The 15,332-nt window shown below is 37.3% G+C and overlaps 1 protein-coding gene across 4 annotated transcripts in view; it reads right to left on the bottom strand.

Moving 5' to 3' along the window:
• CFTR (CF transmembrane conductance regulator) overlaps window positions 1-15,332 on the bottom strand; it is a 194,486-nt gene that overhangs the window by 75,550 nt on the left and 103,604 nt on the right. For all 4 annotated transcript variants that reach the window (XR_008372866.1, XM_053553531.1, XM_053553532.1 and 1 more), the window contains exons 14-18: window positions 14,371-15,097; window positions 10,782-10,910; window positions 4,772-4,809; window positions 3,868-4,118; window positions 370-449 (exon numbers count right to left, since the gene is read on the bottom strand). Coding sequence is in view for 3 of the 4 variants with exons in the window: in XM_053553531.1 (XP_053409506.1) it covers window positions 370-449; window positions 3,868-4,118; window positions 4,772-4,809; window positions 10,782-10,910; window positions 14,371-15,097 (1,225 nt within the window). In the remaining variant the exon portion in view is untranslated. The remainder of the gene's footprint in view (window positions 1-369; window positions 450-3,867; window positions 4,119-4,771; window positions 4,810-10,781; window positions 10,911-14,370; window positions 15,098-15,332) is intronic.

Raw genomic sequence — 15,332 nt, 5'->3', positions numbered from 1 at the left:
GGGCCTTTTGGAGGTACGTAGGCTTGCACCAAATAGTGATGCCAGTTCTAAAATGTCATACCTTGTGGCCAGTGATTTGGAGGAACATAGTCCTTTGTGCCTCTCACATCACTCCCAAGTAGATAGTTGTTGTTATACCTAAATGTGGCATTGCCTCAGGTCTGAGCCACAGAAACAGTTTCTAACATAATACCAAACTGACTAAACTTAAGTCTATTTTGAAAACTCTGGATATGACCAAAATTCATATAATGGACAGCACCTCAACTCTCAGTCAAATGAACAATGAACAAAAACGGATCTACTTCTTTTTGTAATTATTTGAAGGGGAAAATGCAAAGATCCTTAATAACAGTTATTTTTACAAACCTGGATGAAGTCAAATACGGTAAGAGGCAGAAGGTCATCCAAGATTGCTATGTCTTTGGAGAATCTATTCAGAATCCCACCTGTAATATAAAAGAAGATAAATTTCTCAAGAACAAGTAATTTTAAAGGCTCATCGATATATGTAATACTAAGTTTGGATCACGGCAGAAACATTCAGAACTCAAATAGGAATCAGCATGTAATCCGACAAATGAGGATTTAGATAAGTTTAGTTCTGTCTAAAGATTCTCAGTAACTATGTGTTCAAGGTTCTGTCTCCTACTTTTAAACTTTTATATATATAAAAAAAGATTCCCGTAAGACTCAAATAAAAAAAAGAATATCCACAATAGAGCCTTCATGATCAACTGGGTCAGGACTGAGTGCTCCTCCTACTATTCATTGCCTCTCCAGAGTCCCTGCCCGCCCAACTACCTAGACCTCCCTCACCATGTGCTCACTGACACTCTAAGCAACAGCCTGTCTTCCAAATTTCAGACTCACATTTATAAGGGCAATAATTTGTTGCTTAAATGAAACAATTATATATGGAGTGTCTAGCATCTCCTACATGCCAGGCACTGAAATAACAGGGGTGCATAAGCCGTGCTCCTCGCCCCTTAGGAATTCATTGCCTAGAGAGGAGTTAAACATACAATCAGATGAAAGGTAACATAATTCCGCACCAACAAAGTGATATTGAATCTTATCATTCACCCCCCACTAACTTCAGGATAAAGTCCAAAATCCCTGGTTTAATATTTAATGCCTTCCATAACGTGGCCTAGTTAGTACAGCTTCCTAGTTAGTACAGCTTCCTCCACTCAAAAATCCTGTTTCAGCCAAACCAGTCTATTGTTTAAACACACTCTGTACTTTCCTACTTCCCTGCCCACCCCATGTGGTTCCCTCTGCCTGAAAACCCTTTCTCCTTTTCTATACTGTCAAAATCTATATTTCCTCCCCGGAATGCAAATGCCCTTCATGCAAGGAAGCATCTGTGTTCTCTCCAGCTGGAATTAATCTCTTCCTCCCCTGGACATACTTACTACATCTTATTTGCATCTGTGTTACGATGACTATGCACATGTCTTATATTATAGTTATTTGTGTTCACGTCTCATCTCTTTTTCTAGATTGTAAATTGCTAGAAGTCCATGAGATCGTGCTACTTTGTATCACCTAGAGCCCCAAGCAAAAAGCCTTATATACAGAAAATTATTTAATACATATTTATTGACTAATATGTTCTTTAGCACAGTTAATTAAACATATTTGTATATGTTTTCATAAATAAATCAAACACTGAAAAAAATAAGCCCATGGTATTTATATATAGTGCTTAGAAAATGAAAGTTTGCTTTGGTGAAAAAAAAAATCATTGTGGTACTTCTTATTTTCAAAAGACAGCGTTCTGTCAAAATACACATTCACTTTCATCCATTCGACATACTTTGCTGAACACTTCCTGTGTGTCTGTGTCATGGAAGGTCATTTTCCAGCAACATAGGAAAATCAGGCAAGGACTCAGAGAAAGCAAGGTCAATGTATAATTGCAGGAGGGCACACGTGGGGCAGATTGCAAGCACACATGCAAGGAAGTATCGATTGCTGCCAAATATAGCAGAGACTTTCTAGGCGACACGGTGATACTAAACGAACTATGCATCGGTAAGAGAGACGGTTTTGAAAAGAAAGCATAATCTTTGCATGTGGAAATGTGGGTGGGGGAGAGAAAGGACATACAGACGTGATCTGATCATCTCACTATCTGAGTTCACAGGATCATAAATGAGGAAGAACCCAAAGACATTGAGACGTTTAGGAATCATCTTACAAAGTGGATGAAAGCCTGCCAAGTAAAACAAATAAGAAAAATGAGATGGACAGTGATCATTTAAACATGAAAGAGAGGAGTTTTGGTTCAGAATCAACCATGACCAGGGTTTGAGGGAATGAGGAACTCAGAAAAGCTAATAGGTAGAAAGGCAAGTGCGTGTGGTAGCCACACCCCAGACGGGAGTGACCATGGGGAACTAACATTTACTTCAAGCTGGCTATGCAACAGGCAAGTGAGATGCCTAGTTTCATTCTCACAAAGATCTTCTGAGATGAGTATTGTCCTCACTTTACAGGTGAGGAGGCCATGGCTCAGAAGAGTCACTTGCCTAAGATCACTTCTCTTACAGAGCCAAGCCAGGCCTCAAGAGATGCTTGTGTTCTTTCCGCTGTATCTCATGGCCCATTTCTGACTCTGCCAGAAGCTCAGGCAAATTCACCCACCTTCTCTGGGTCTCAGATTTCCATAAAACTGAAGTCACTGGATCAGTTATTTGGACATCCCTATGTCTAAAATTCTTATCTAGAACAGAGGGATGGGCCAGGTACAGAGCCTCACACTGTAATCCCTGTACTTTGGGAGGCCAAAGTGGGAGGATCATTTGAGGCCAGGAGTTGGAGACCAGCCTGGGGAACATGGTGAGATCCCTCCAATCTCTAAAAAATGTTTTAAGAAGCTAAAAAAATAAAATAAAATTGTAAGAGGATAGTGATGAATATGCCCAAATGAGGCAAGACTTTAGTGACACATAAGGGCATCAGAATAAATAAAAAGATCTTCCTACATACTAACATTAGCCAGAAAAAATGATGGGCATTTTTTATTTTGAGACTTTTTTAGATACAAATCTTTCTAGAAATCTCAATCTTGGAACTTTTTCTTTGCTTTATAATCAAACGTTTTTTTTCTCTGTCCACCTCCTCCCCTCAAGGGCATGAACTGTGCCTTATTTATCTTTATACATCTGCCCTTCACTTAGTTCCTCACAGGGTAGGTCAATAGATTGCTGTATAAGTAAAACAAACAAACAAACAACTTGGGGAATCCTCATTAACCTCAAAGTCAAATGTAAATTTCTCTAATCAATTTCATTGATTCCTTTCAAAGTACCTCATTCCCCTTGCTTTAAAAGATTTTGGTACCTTCCCTATTCTTTTTTTTCTGTGACTTCAAATGAAATGGCATCAAAAAAAACTAAAATACATTTGAGTCCTCCCTCCCAACCATGTAACTTTGAACAGTTAACATGAAACTAAATTGTTCTATCCCATCAAAAGACTTTGGAAGAAATTTGCATTTTCCTTGATCACTTCACATCTCCTTTTTTGAACAAGACCAGAGATTGGTAAGAAGATGCCTAGAAGAAGGTGAGGTCAAATATCTGCAAAAAGAAGCACAGGGCCTGGTGGTGCTGCTCCACCCACTGAGGGCGCAGTCTCACAATCTGAGCTACTATAATGAGCTAATCCTGAAATGTCAGGAGCAGCAATATAGGACAACCCGTAACATCTGAGAAATGTCCATGCCAGTCACAAGCGGGCTCAACAAAAGGCAGAAGCTTTGCACAAGCCAGCAGTACACGTGCTAGAAAACCCTCCAAACCACAGACCCTATTGATGATGGATCAGCAGTTTCATTTTGTATCTGTAGTCAAATACCTGCTTTTAACATGTTGAGCGTTGACATAGGTGCTCGAAGAACAGAATGTAACATTTTGTGGTGTAAAATTTTTGACACCGTGATGAGAGTATGCACTAGGGGTAGACCTCTGAAGAAGCCCAGAGCAAGCAAAGTGTCAGCTACTCCCACGTAAATGTAAAACAAGTAGTAGGAGCTGGTGCTGGTGATGATCACTGCGTAGCTGCCGTTCCCACTCGCGGTGCCGTTCCCTTTGTTGTGAGGAGGGGTACTGTAAAACACAAGAGAAATTGCTATTTGGCCACTAAACTTGATGACTGAATTTCTTTTTTTCACCCTTTTTTATTAAATCAGAACTGTGTACATTAACGCATTAACAATGTGCCGATTGGATATACACTTTGGAATGCTTACATCAAACTGGTTAACATAACCTGCACCTCCCGTACTTATTTGCTGTGCTGACATTTATACTCTACTCTTAATATTTTTGACACGTACTCTTGCATTCTAATACATGTCAATGAAACTAAATTTGAGTCTATGACACAGAATGTACTACATTAGTAGAGGAGTTTGTGCCTTTAATCTGAAAAGCCTACTACCGCAAGAAAGTAAATTAAGTTTTCATTCTTTCACCACTAAAATAGGCAAAATCAATCATTAGTAGATTAAAAGATGCACTTAAAGAAAATACTAAGTACATAATGTTTCAATTATTTTTATTGCATTTCATGGGAATTGAACCCAACTAAATCATTTAGTAATTGACAAAGAGATGCAGGAACCACATGTGCTCACAATTTAGATAAGATAACCGTTTCTCTACTACTGTAACACCAGGGTGAAATGTAGCACAGTCTATTTAATAAGACCTAATAGGGGAAACAAAACATAATCCACAATAGAACACAGAATACTCACTTTCCAAGTAGCCACAACACCACCAAAGAAATCGCCACCTGGAAGGGAATGATACACAGTGACTTTTTCTAACATCGTCACCTATTTCTCCCACACCAACTCTAAATTCACATGGGCAAGGTCAAAGTGCACAGGATTCTATTTCCTTCACTTTGCCTTCCTTGGTCCAGCAGCTGCAGTAATCGTTCTAAGCACCATTATTTGTGATGAGAACAGATTAAGTCAAGGGAATTCAGATTTCACTGAAGTAAATGCTTTGCCATGTCTCTCTTTAATTCATCGGGAACTATCATCGCACCTCAGGAGAGCGAAGATTACAGCTAAATGTTTTAAATAAGAAACTTTGTTTTTTATAAAAACACGAATCTCAGCCTCTGGCAGGTAACTGGCCTGTTTGGTTGCTATAAGTAGTGTTGTTAATATCCAGTGATTTTGAAGGACTAATGCCTGTGAGAACAATTAATTATTGAAAAGGGAGAGATTAATATTTTAAACACAAATTACACGTTTCAACAGTGTAAAAAGTCACAGCTTGTGAATAAAGATAAGGTACCTTCAAGTTAAAACAGACATTACCGATAACAGAATTTCTTAGGACTTAGAGAGTTCTCAGGGTGAAAACATTGGGCTAGGGGAGAAATACTCTATACCATACCTAAACAACAACAAAGGTTTTTTTTTTTTAAACAACCGTGACTTTTGTAGTCCTTTCGATATTTAAATCACCTGCTCTGTGTTCTATTTCAATTTGGCATTCCCTGCTCCTTTGGGGAAATTTAATCTTGTGTTGGAGCCATCACAACTGTATATTATTAATAGAAAATGGCTCTGAAATTACACAATTAACCCAATGTACAACTCTATCAGAAAAACAAGCAATTGCAAGTAAGATCATTTTAGAAATGAACAGAATAAAAATAAATAGGGGAGAAACAAATATACTTGGAATAAGATATTTGCAAGTCTTATTTCATACCTGTATTTACCTTAAATATTTAAAAGTACTATATAAAACTTATAGGAACAAATTGTGAAGTGCTGTGCTTTAAAGAGCTGTTTAAGTTTTAGTTAAATTCATATATTAGATAGAAGTATAATGATAAAAAATCTAATAGCATTATTTTCACTGTCTTACTTTTCTTCATGTACACATAGTCTATACACTATCAATAAAGAGAAAAGCTGTTCTTGGCCAGGGGCAGTGGCTCACTCTGGGAGGCCAAGGCAGGTGGATTACCACCTGAGTTCACAAGTTTGAGACCAGCCTGAGTTAGAGCAAGACATCAAGACATCATCTCTAGAAAAAATAGCCGGGCTTTGTGGTGGGCACCTGTAGTCCCAGCTACTTGTGAGGCTGAAGTAAAAGAATCTCTTAAGTCCAAGAGTTTGAGGTTGCTGTGAGCTGTGATGCCACCACACTCTACTGAGGGTGACAAAGTGAGACTCTGTATCAAAAAAAAAAGAAAGAAAAGAAAAGCTATTCTTATTTCCTTGAAATTCAAAGAAATTTAAGTAAATTCAAAATGTCAAGAAACTCAGAAATAATCTCACTATTTCAAGTCTTTGTTAACAGTATAAATGTCTTCCCATTTCCTAAGACTAATCAAGTTACTCAAGCCCCTAGATAAGGGTATACATATGTTCTGAGGCTTCTGTTATTTAGATATTATCTTCTTTGGCTATTATAGTCCTCCTTTGTTCCAATTAAAGGAATATCAATAATGCTCACATTGTCAGCATTCTTTGAGTTAATTGTCAGAAATAAATATTTTCCAATATTGACTGATGGAGCAATAACCATAGCAGTTTTCTAAAGACACGTCTGTCATCAAAATATAAAGTTATTTCCTGACTCCACCCTCATGGAACCACCAACCCAAATTGCTTCTATTAACTAGAACAAAAACATTTTGAAGGACTTGACGTAACAACTGTATTAAAAGTCTTTGAAGCATACAGAAACAACTGAGTAAGCAAGTTCTACCATTTGGTTTCCAAGATGTTTTGAGATCACTAAATTTATGATAGAATGGCAGTCCTAGATGAATAAGAGATGAGAATAAAAAGATCTTATTTGCCATTTCTTAGGGTTTTAAACATCATTCCATATCATACAGAAAACAGCATACTCAATACACAGATTTCAAGGATCCACAAGTCAAATCATGCTCTAAAATGCATGGCAAGCAGAGCTGTCCTAAAAGATGACTGTCCGTCACTAGCAGTCGAGGTATTATGCAATATAGACTGATAGAAAGCCTCTCGAGGACTCCTCATGAGCAAACAGGGAAGTCTTAAAGGAATTGGATGCAACAGTTCTCTGACACACTGTTAAAAATCATGGAATAAAATTATTAAACAGGATCTTCAGAGACTCCGGTCAACAACAATACGCTCTGGTTATTTTAAAGGAACTAGGAAATGGCCCCCTAATTTTACTATTAATATCATCTGCATGTCTTTGCTATCTTGTTAGTGATGCAGTGCCAAGCAGGAGTACTAGAAACCAGCAGAAATTCCTATTTCCTTGGCACTGATATCGAGGAACCTTCAGAACATACTGCCTATGGGGTGGGGGAGGAATGGAACACAAATCCAAAGGCAGACTGACACCCTTTCAAAATGACACACATATAATAAGTGCTAACGAAGTGAATAGACAAACTAATTCTCTCAGTCCAGCAGCTTTGAAGAAACTTTAAGTATTTCACGTTGCAATATATATATTGAATGCACTCTATAAAAACATAAATCTAAATGGAAATATAACCCTTATGAAAACTAAAAATAGGCAAGTCACCTTCATCAAGGAAGAAATGAATCTTAGTCTTTCTTTAAGCCCTCTGATCACGAGTATGGGCTTCTAATCAGGGTTTAAAAGAACTAAACGATCATCCTGGATTCGCAACTATGCCACCATTCGAAGTAACAAGGTGTTTTTTTAATGGTAACGAGAAAAGGGCACACTGGTTTGAGGAGAGGAGCTTGGTCTAAAAGAAAAACAATATATCTCCTGGTTGTGTCATAAATGAAAAAAGAAAAGTAAAACAAAAACCAGGTAAATTTAGATTCAAACAAGACAACAGAATTAGGGATATCAGTGAAAGAACCGTTTAGTTGCCTGTTTGTGCACATAATTTAAAAAATTATTATTCTACTATTACCAAGTTTTTTGTTATTCACATTTTTGAGAACCAGTTAATTGGCAAGGCCTGTGTGATCCTGGCCCCAAAGGGTCGTCATTTATTCTATTATTTCTTGCCTGAAAAGGGGCATTACCAGTTATTTTGTCCATTAAAGGGATGATTTTTTGGAATAATTGTGAGAGTTCAACAACAATGGGCAGGTATATCTTATTTATAATAATCGTAAGTTGTAATTTAGTTTCTTGCCCTCAAGGATTTAATTTCTTCCTCTTGATTTAGTGAGCCAGTCACATTGTACACATGTGTAGAAGCATAACAGTCAATTAATTAATTATGCTACACCCTTCTGAAAGGTAGAAAAGTTCAACTCCAAGGCACTTCATGAGATAGAGGTCCTATAAATCAACAGAAATCACTACCAAAATCAGATATGACCCTTTATTCTTGTATATGTTGAAGACAAGTAATGTGGCCTATCAATGAGAGGTTCCAATCATTAAACGTAATAAGGGGTGGGGTGAGATTACCTGAGGCACAGGCCGAGTTTCATGTATATTAATGTTGGTCATTTGACAAGACTGGCAGAGATAACTGAGGGACATTTGAAATACATATCAATTCAATATTTATTAGTCATGTAACAGTGTTGAATTACCCAGCCGCATATTTTTGTTAGAGTCTAAAAGGAATTATTGAAATTTCCATTATATCCCTATTACGAACCTGTTCACCTCAAATTATGATAAGCCTTATAATAATGACATGACATTAAAAATATTAATAGTGATAGTGATTAGCATTGCTCACCATGCACTAAGCCCTGCACAATGTGTTTTGTAATTTCAGTGTCTCTTAAACTACAAAATGCCGGTGAAGCTGGTACTCAGGATAGCGAACTTACTCAGTTTCATAGTGTTAATAAGACTGAGGTAGAGCTCACATCCTGAGCCCTCTGATTTCAGAGGTGGCACTATGCTATAAACCGTATCTTGCCTCAAGCTTCCATTTGGTTTGTTAAATTTACAACAGCAGGGCAAATAACAGATATTACTATAACTCAAAGATCAAATGGAAACCAAGAGTTTATTGCAGTAGTATGCACAACTTTTTGTTCATGTTTAACACTATATTTCTTAATTATGGAGGAGTGATGATACTTTATATAGCCTTCTTCACTGAAGTTAGAAACAGCCTAACAATAGAAACAAATGTACAGGCACTGGGTATCAGTTTATACTTCTCAGGGAGACAGTTCTTCACCTGAGTCATTTCTTCTAAAGGCAAGATAAGCCCTTAAGTTAAATTTAGGTTTCATATTACAACATGTCTGGGGTGTCCTCTGGAATAAATATCTGGAGTAATCTTTCACAGGGTCACTCCAGGTGTGTTTTGTTATGCCCACATAGTGTTCATTCATTTATTTTTATGTAATCAACTACCCATCATAAAAGGAGAAAAATTTACAGAAAAGTCTGATGTCTACCTTATCTCCATAAACAAGAAGACGTAGCAAGACTGATCCCAATTCCCTCATGGCATTGGTGCTGGCTGGTGCTGAGGGACAGGTGCCGCCTTTCCGTCTCCCAGCCACGTCCCCCAGCAATGCCCCTATCAGGCTCTTAAAGAATATATGTGGCTGCTCCTGATCCAGAGGAAAGCCGGGGCCACCACCCTGCGTCAGAAACCTCCCGTGCTGATGAGGAATGGACCTGTGGCCCATTGTGCTATTTCCAGCCCCCCTTTTCTTTAACTCAGTGATGTAAAGGACAGTAGAGGTGTGGCAAAGAAACCACCATGGTGACACCGAAGACAACATTTCTGTAAGCAAATAGGCTGCTTGAATCTCTGAAAGAGATCTCTGTCTAAAATGATTCCTATTCTTAGCTTTCATGTGGAGGTCCTAAATTAGAATAGGGGGAAGGGGGAAAGGGTGGGGAGGGAGGGGGGATGGGGGTAGAGGGAGGGCGATTGAAAGGATCACACCTGTGGTGCATCTTACAAGGGTATATGTGAGGCTTGGTAAATATAGAACATAAATGTCTTAGCAAAGTAACTAAGAAAATGCCAGGAGAGCTATGTCAACTAATGTGATGAAAATGTGTCAAATGGTCTATGAACCAAGTGTATGGTGCCCCATGATCATACTGATGTACACAGCTATGATTTAATAAAAAATAAATAAATAAATAAAATGATTCCTAATACATATTTATCTCATTGTGTGAGAAAATATTTAAATAGTTATCACCTATGTATTTAATAATTCAGTATCTATAGTCAAAATAGTTTAAAATTTAGTAAGGAATTATTTTTGGTGCTTGATTTCAAACTAAAGGCTTTCTACTTTGAGCTTTTGAATCTCCTAAAGTTATTCAAATCTATTAAACACCTTTTATATATTTATAAAAATTGCCCCCTTTAGGTAACTAGAGACAAAATAAAAAGCATATTTTTTGTTTTATGTATGAAATAATAAAATATCAACAGCAATTCCAATTGTTGATTTTTTAGATGCTAAAACTATATGAAATGCGAGGGAGGGAAAGCTTGGACTTGGGGCCACATGTGGCCTACTGGACCCTTGGCTGCAGCCTTTTGACAGAATCCAAATTGTACAGAATAAATCCTTTTATTAAAATGAGTGCAGCAGAGAAAGATGACATTTTCTGCCTCATTTGGTGCTTATAAAAGAACAATCTTGAAATCAAAAGGCCACAGATTCCCCATATTTGTATAAATACATGCACACACATTTACTTATAAATGTGTATGTGGACATAATGCATATATATGTATACAGCCTTCCAAACTATTTTTAATTTGACATTAACTCACAGTAATATTTTACAACAGAATATTCTTACCTCAGCCAGAAAAATAACTAAGCACCAAATTAGTACAAAAATTAAGCTCTTGTTGACAGCTACGTATCTAAGGTATGTGTTCCAGGTAGTCACTGCTGGAATGTTCTCCACATCATCACAAAAGCACTCCTGTAAAACAGAATCCTGGTTATTACAGGAGACAAGACAGTTTCATGTTACCATGACACTCTAGGCTGAATGTGTGGAAACAAAGGAATGCAATTACTTGAAGGTAAGTGAACTTCAGCAAACACAAATCATTACAAATGTCATATGTGGTGTCTCTCCACGGCCAGAATAATGTCGACTGCAGCAATACAGCTATTTGAAAAACGAGAAGCATGGCTTCTTGGGCTTTTGGCTACAATCAAGTGAAAAATAAGAAACACCCCAATTTTTGAATATTCTAAAAGCCATTATATAACTGCTTCATTGTTGGGCAATTTTACCATATATTTGTATTTGGTGATTTGGGTTTTAGATGTGTTTGTTTTGTTTTGGTCTTTTTGGTTTCTCTAGAGATGGGGTCTCCCTATATTGCCCGTATCTAAAATGGATTTAAACTCCTGGACTCAAGGCATCCTCTCACTTCAGCCTCCTGCATAGAGTCCTTGGGACTACCATACAAGCCAATTTTGTCATATAAATGTTTAACAGTGTCATGCCTTTCATCAAGTGAATAGTACTATCAAAATGAACTTCTATCTTTGATAAACCAAACAAGATACACTGGGGAAATGAATCCCTATTCAATAAATGGTTTGGGGAGAACTGGATAACCACATGTAAAAGACTGAAACTGGACCTGCACCTCTCACCACTTACAAAAATTGATTCAAGATGGATAAAAGATTTAAATATAAGGCATGAAAGTGTGGGGAAAAGCCTTGAAGATATCGTCTTGGGGAAAGATTTTATGAAGGAAAATTCCGTGGCAATTGCAACAACAAAAAATAAACAAATGGGACTTAATTAAACTGAAAAGCGTCTGTACAGCTAAGGAAACAACAACCAAAGCAGTCAACCTTCAGAATGGGAAAAGATATTTGCATATTATGAATCAGACAAAAGCTTAATAACTAGGATCAATAGAGAACTCAAATTAATCAACTGAAAAAGACCCAACAATCCCATCTATAACTGGGCAAGAGACATAACTAGAACCTTCTCTAAAGAAGACAAACCAATGGCTAACATATGAAAAAATGTTCAGAGAAATGCAAATCAAAACCACCCTGAGATATCATCTAACCCCAATGAGAATGGCTCACATCACAAAGTCTCCAAGCTACAGATGCTGGCATGGATGTGGAGAAAAGGGAATACTTTTATACTGCTGGTGGGACTGCAAAATAATACAACCTTTTTGGAAGAAAGTATGGAGAATCCTCAAAGAACTCAAATAAGACTTCCCATTTGATCTGCAATCCCATTACCAGGCATTTACTCAGAAGAAAAAAAAGATCATTTATCATAAGGACATTTGCGTTAGACTGTTTATCACAGCTCAATTTACAATCGCCAAAATGTGGAAACAGCCTAAATGCCCACCAACCCAGGAATGGATTAACAGGTCATGGTATATGTATACCAGGGAATACTATTCAGCCACTAAAAAGATGGAAACTTTACATCTTTTATATTAACCTGGATGGAGGTGGAACACATTCTTCTTAGTAAAGCATCACAAGAACGGAGAAGCAAGATTCCAATGGACCCAATTCTAATATGAAGGCAGTAGATGAGTTAATACAAGGGAGGGGTACAGGGATGAGCAAGTGGGGAGAAGAGAGGAACGGAATGGGGGGTCATGGTGTATGGCACACCTCTTGGGGGCAGGACAGAATTATAAGAGGGACTTTATCCAACAAATGCAATCAGTGTAACCTAATTGTTTGTATCCTCAATGAATCCCAAATAATAAAAAATAAAATAAAAAATACAAAAATAAAATAAAAAATAAAACAAATGAAGCTTCCAAGAGCTTGCCTTCATTTAACCTGTTGCCTCTGGAGTCCATGACAAGTACGCTTTGGCATTTTGATGGCTATGAAGGTCTTCCAACAGACGAAAAGCCAGTTTACGCTTGTACATTCCTCAGCAGCCCAGGACTATCTCTTTCCAGCTATGACTTCAATTACGTAATTCCCATCCTGGGTATGTTCCCCTGGAGGTCTTTATTTGTCTTTTGGCAGACACGTTTCCAAAATTTAAATTAGATTTCAGATAGTCCAAAGAAGGACGAAGATAGTTTTGTTTCTCATAAAGTTAACAAAATTTATAGTGGTAGTACTAAAATCACAATGAAAGGGTCCTCTGGAATCAGAATATACTGCGTTAGTTCAGAATACAAATTTCTGGAGTCAGATAGACCTATATCTAACTCAGCTTCCACCATTGATGTGCCAGGAGCTGCTCGAATTAGGGCACGTTGCTGGGCTTCTCTGAACTTTAGTTTCCTCATCTGTAAATTTGAAATAATAACGTGCACCTTCCAGGGTAGTTGTGGTGACTAAATATGCTGCCCGGAATGAGAAGCAATCAATAAAAAGGAACTATTATTAAGCAAGAGGATCATTCCTTACAACTACACTTAAAGGCTCAGATTTGAGATATCCACCTACATTGATATTAAGCCATACAGATGAATTATCCTTTAGGAAATCTTTTTAAAGTTACAGAAATATTGACATTATGGTTTTGAGATCACCTATTCTATTCCATCATTTTATAAAGGAGGAAACTGTCCTAGCGCTGTTAAATGACTTGTGAATTGCCAAAGCTTAAACGTCTTCAATGATCTATTCCATGTATGAAACATACCAATTCACTACAACTCTGTCCATGGTTCACTCCCTTCAAGGTGTTTAAGATTTCTAGTAAAAAACAACAAAAATTCTTTTCTTTTTATACTGCTTCCTAAGAATGAAAAAAACATTTTATTCTTAAAGTTTAATAGTACATATAACAGACTTTCTTTCTGAATATTGGGACTAGAATATGTTGAGCTTTGCGTATGGGTCTGAAAGGAACTTTTTCAGAAATCCAACACATAAGGCAAATTCAAAAGATAAAAAGGCCCACACTAACTAAATTCTGGCAAGAGTTACTTATAAACCAGAATGTGCGTTAGTCCAGTTAAAAGACTGGATGTTTATATACTTTATGTAGGATACTTACATACATAGACGTATTTCTTGATCTCTAAATAATTGAAACTACTATTTGTTTAGATGTTTATTTATGCTCCACCTGATCCCACAGAGGGCTCAAAGTAGTAACAAAGCAGGTGTTTTCTAATTTACAGCAATGACCATCACTGGCCTACAAAAGGACCCAATACTTCATCCATGTTTTTTGGCTTTCAGTACATTCTATGGGAAGAAATACACTCATGGCAACAATAAAGAGTTGCTTATTTTAAATTTCGTAGTTGCTCGCATAATTTGTGGATTTTGCCCTTTCTAAATCGTAAACCCCATCCAATCCCATAATTTGAGTAGGTTTTATTACATACCTATTACATCTCACATTCTAGTCAACTGTACTCATTGGGAGAAAAAAAAAGCCACAAATAATTGATACATACCTTTAAATATTCTTCATTAATTTCTTCACTTATTTCCAAGCTACTTTCCTGAGATAACCGTCTTGAATATATATCCATTTCCGTCAGATTTGCCTGAGGGGCCAGTGACATTTTACGTGTGGAGGCTGTGGTCTTTTGGTGAACGCTTTGACCTTGGGTGACTGAATGTGTCATCAGGTTCAACACAGACTGCCTCCTGCGTCCCTGAAACGTGGGGCCGGCGTTGATCACGTTGCTTCGAGGCAGAATGGCCTCGCCCTGCTCGGAGTCAGGCACCAAGGACAGCCGTCTCTCCACGGGCTCCTCCGAGTCCTCCTCATCAATGCCATTCATTTGTAGTGGAGTCTTCTGTACAACAGAAAATTTCCGTATAGAGTTGATTGGATTGAGAATAGAATTCTTCCTTTTTTCTCCAAGCTCTCCAGTCTGTTTAAAAGATTGTTTTTTCATCTCGTTCCGGGAGACAGAGGCGTCTCCTTCTAATGAGAAACGGCGCAGAGTCTCAGTGAGGATGGAATTTCTTCTTTCTGCACTAAACTGGTCAAAAGAATCAAACCCCATGAGCTTTGAGCTAAAGTCCGGACGTAGATTTTGTAGTTCAGAAAATGTGCCATAAAAATAGCTGCTACCTTCGTGTAAAATCAATATTTTGTCAGCTCTCTTTAAATGTTCCATTTTAGAAGTGACCAAAATCCTAGTTTTGTTAGCCATCAGTCTACAGACACAGCTATAGGAACACAAAAAGATACAAGTAAAATATCAATTTTATAAATACGTTGTTACAATAATATGCTGCATTTTAGCATTTTACTCATGTTTTTTTTTACTCATGTTTTATTGTATAACATCTCTATCACAGAATATTATTATACTTAAAATGATTCTATGAGTATATACCCAATGGTCATTAATTTAGTGTCTCATGAATTATTATAGCATGAAATAGCATGCAATACACAAAT

The sequence above is a fragment of the Nycticebus coucang genome, chromosome 11 (genome assembly GCF_027406575.1).
Source record: "Nycticebus coucang isolate mNycCou1 chromosome 11, mNycCou1.pri, whole genome shotgun sequence".
NCBI classification, from domain to species: domain Eukaryota; kingdom Metazoa; phylum Chordata; class Mammalia; order Primates; family Lorisidae; genus Nycticebus; species Nycticebus coucang.
The sequence above is the reverse complement of the archived record's forward strand: the minus strand, read 5'-3'. Positions and strand labels throughout refer to the sequence as shown.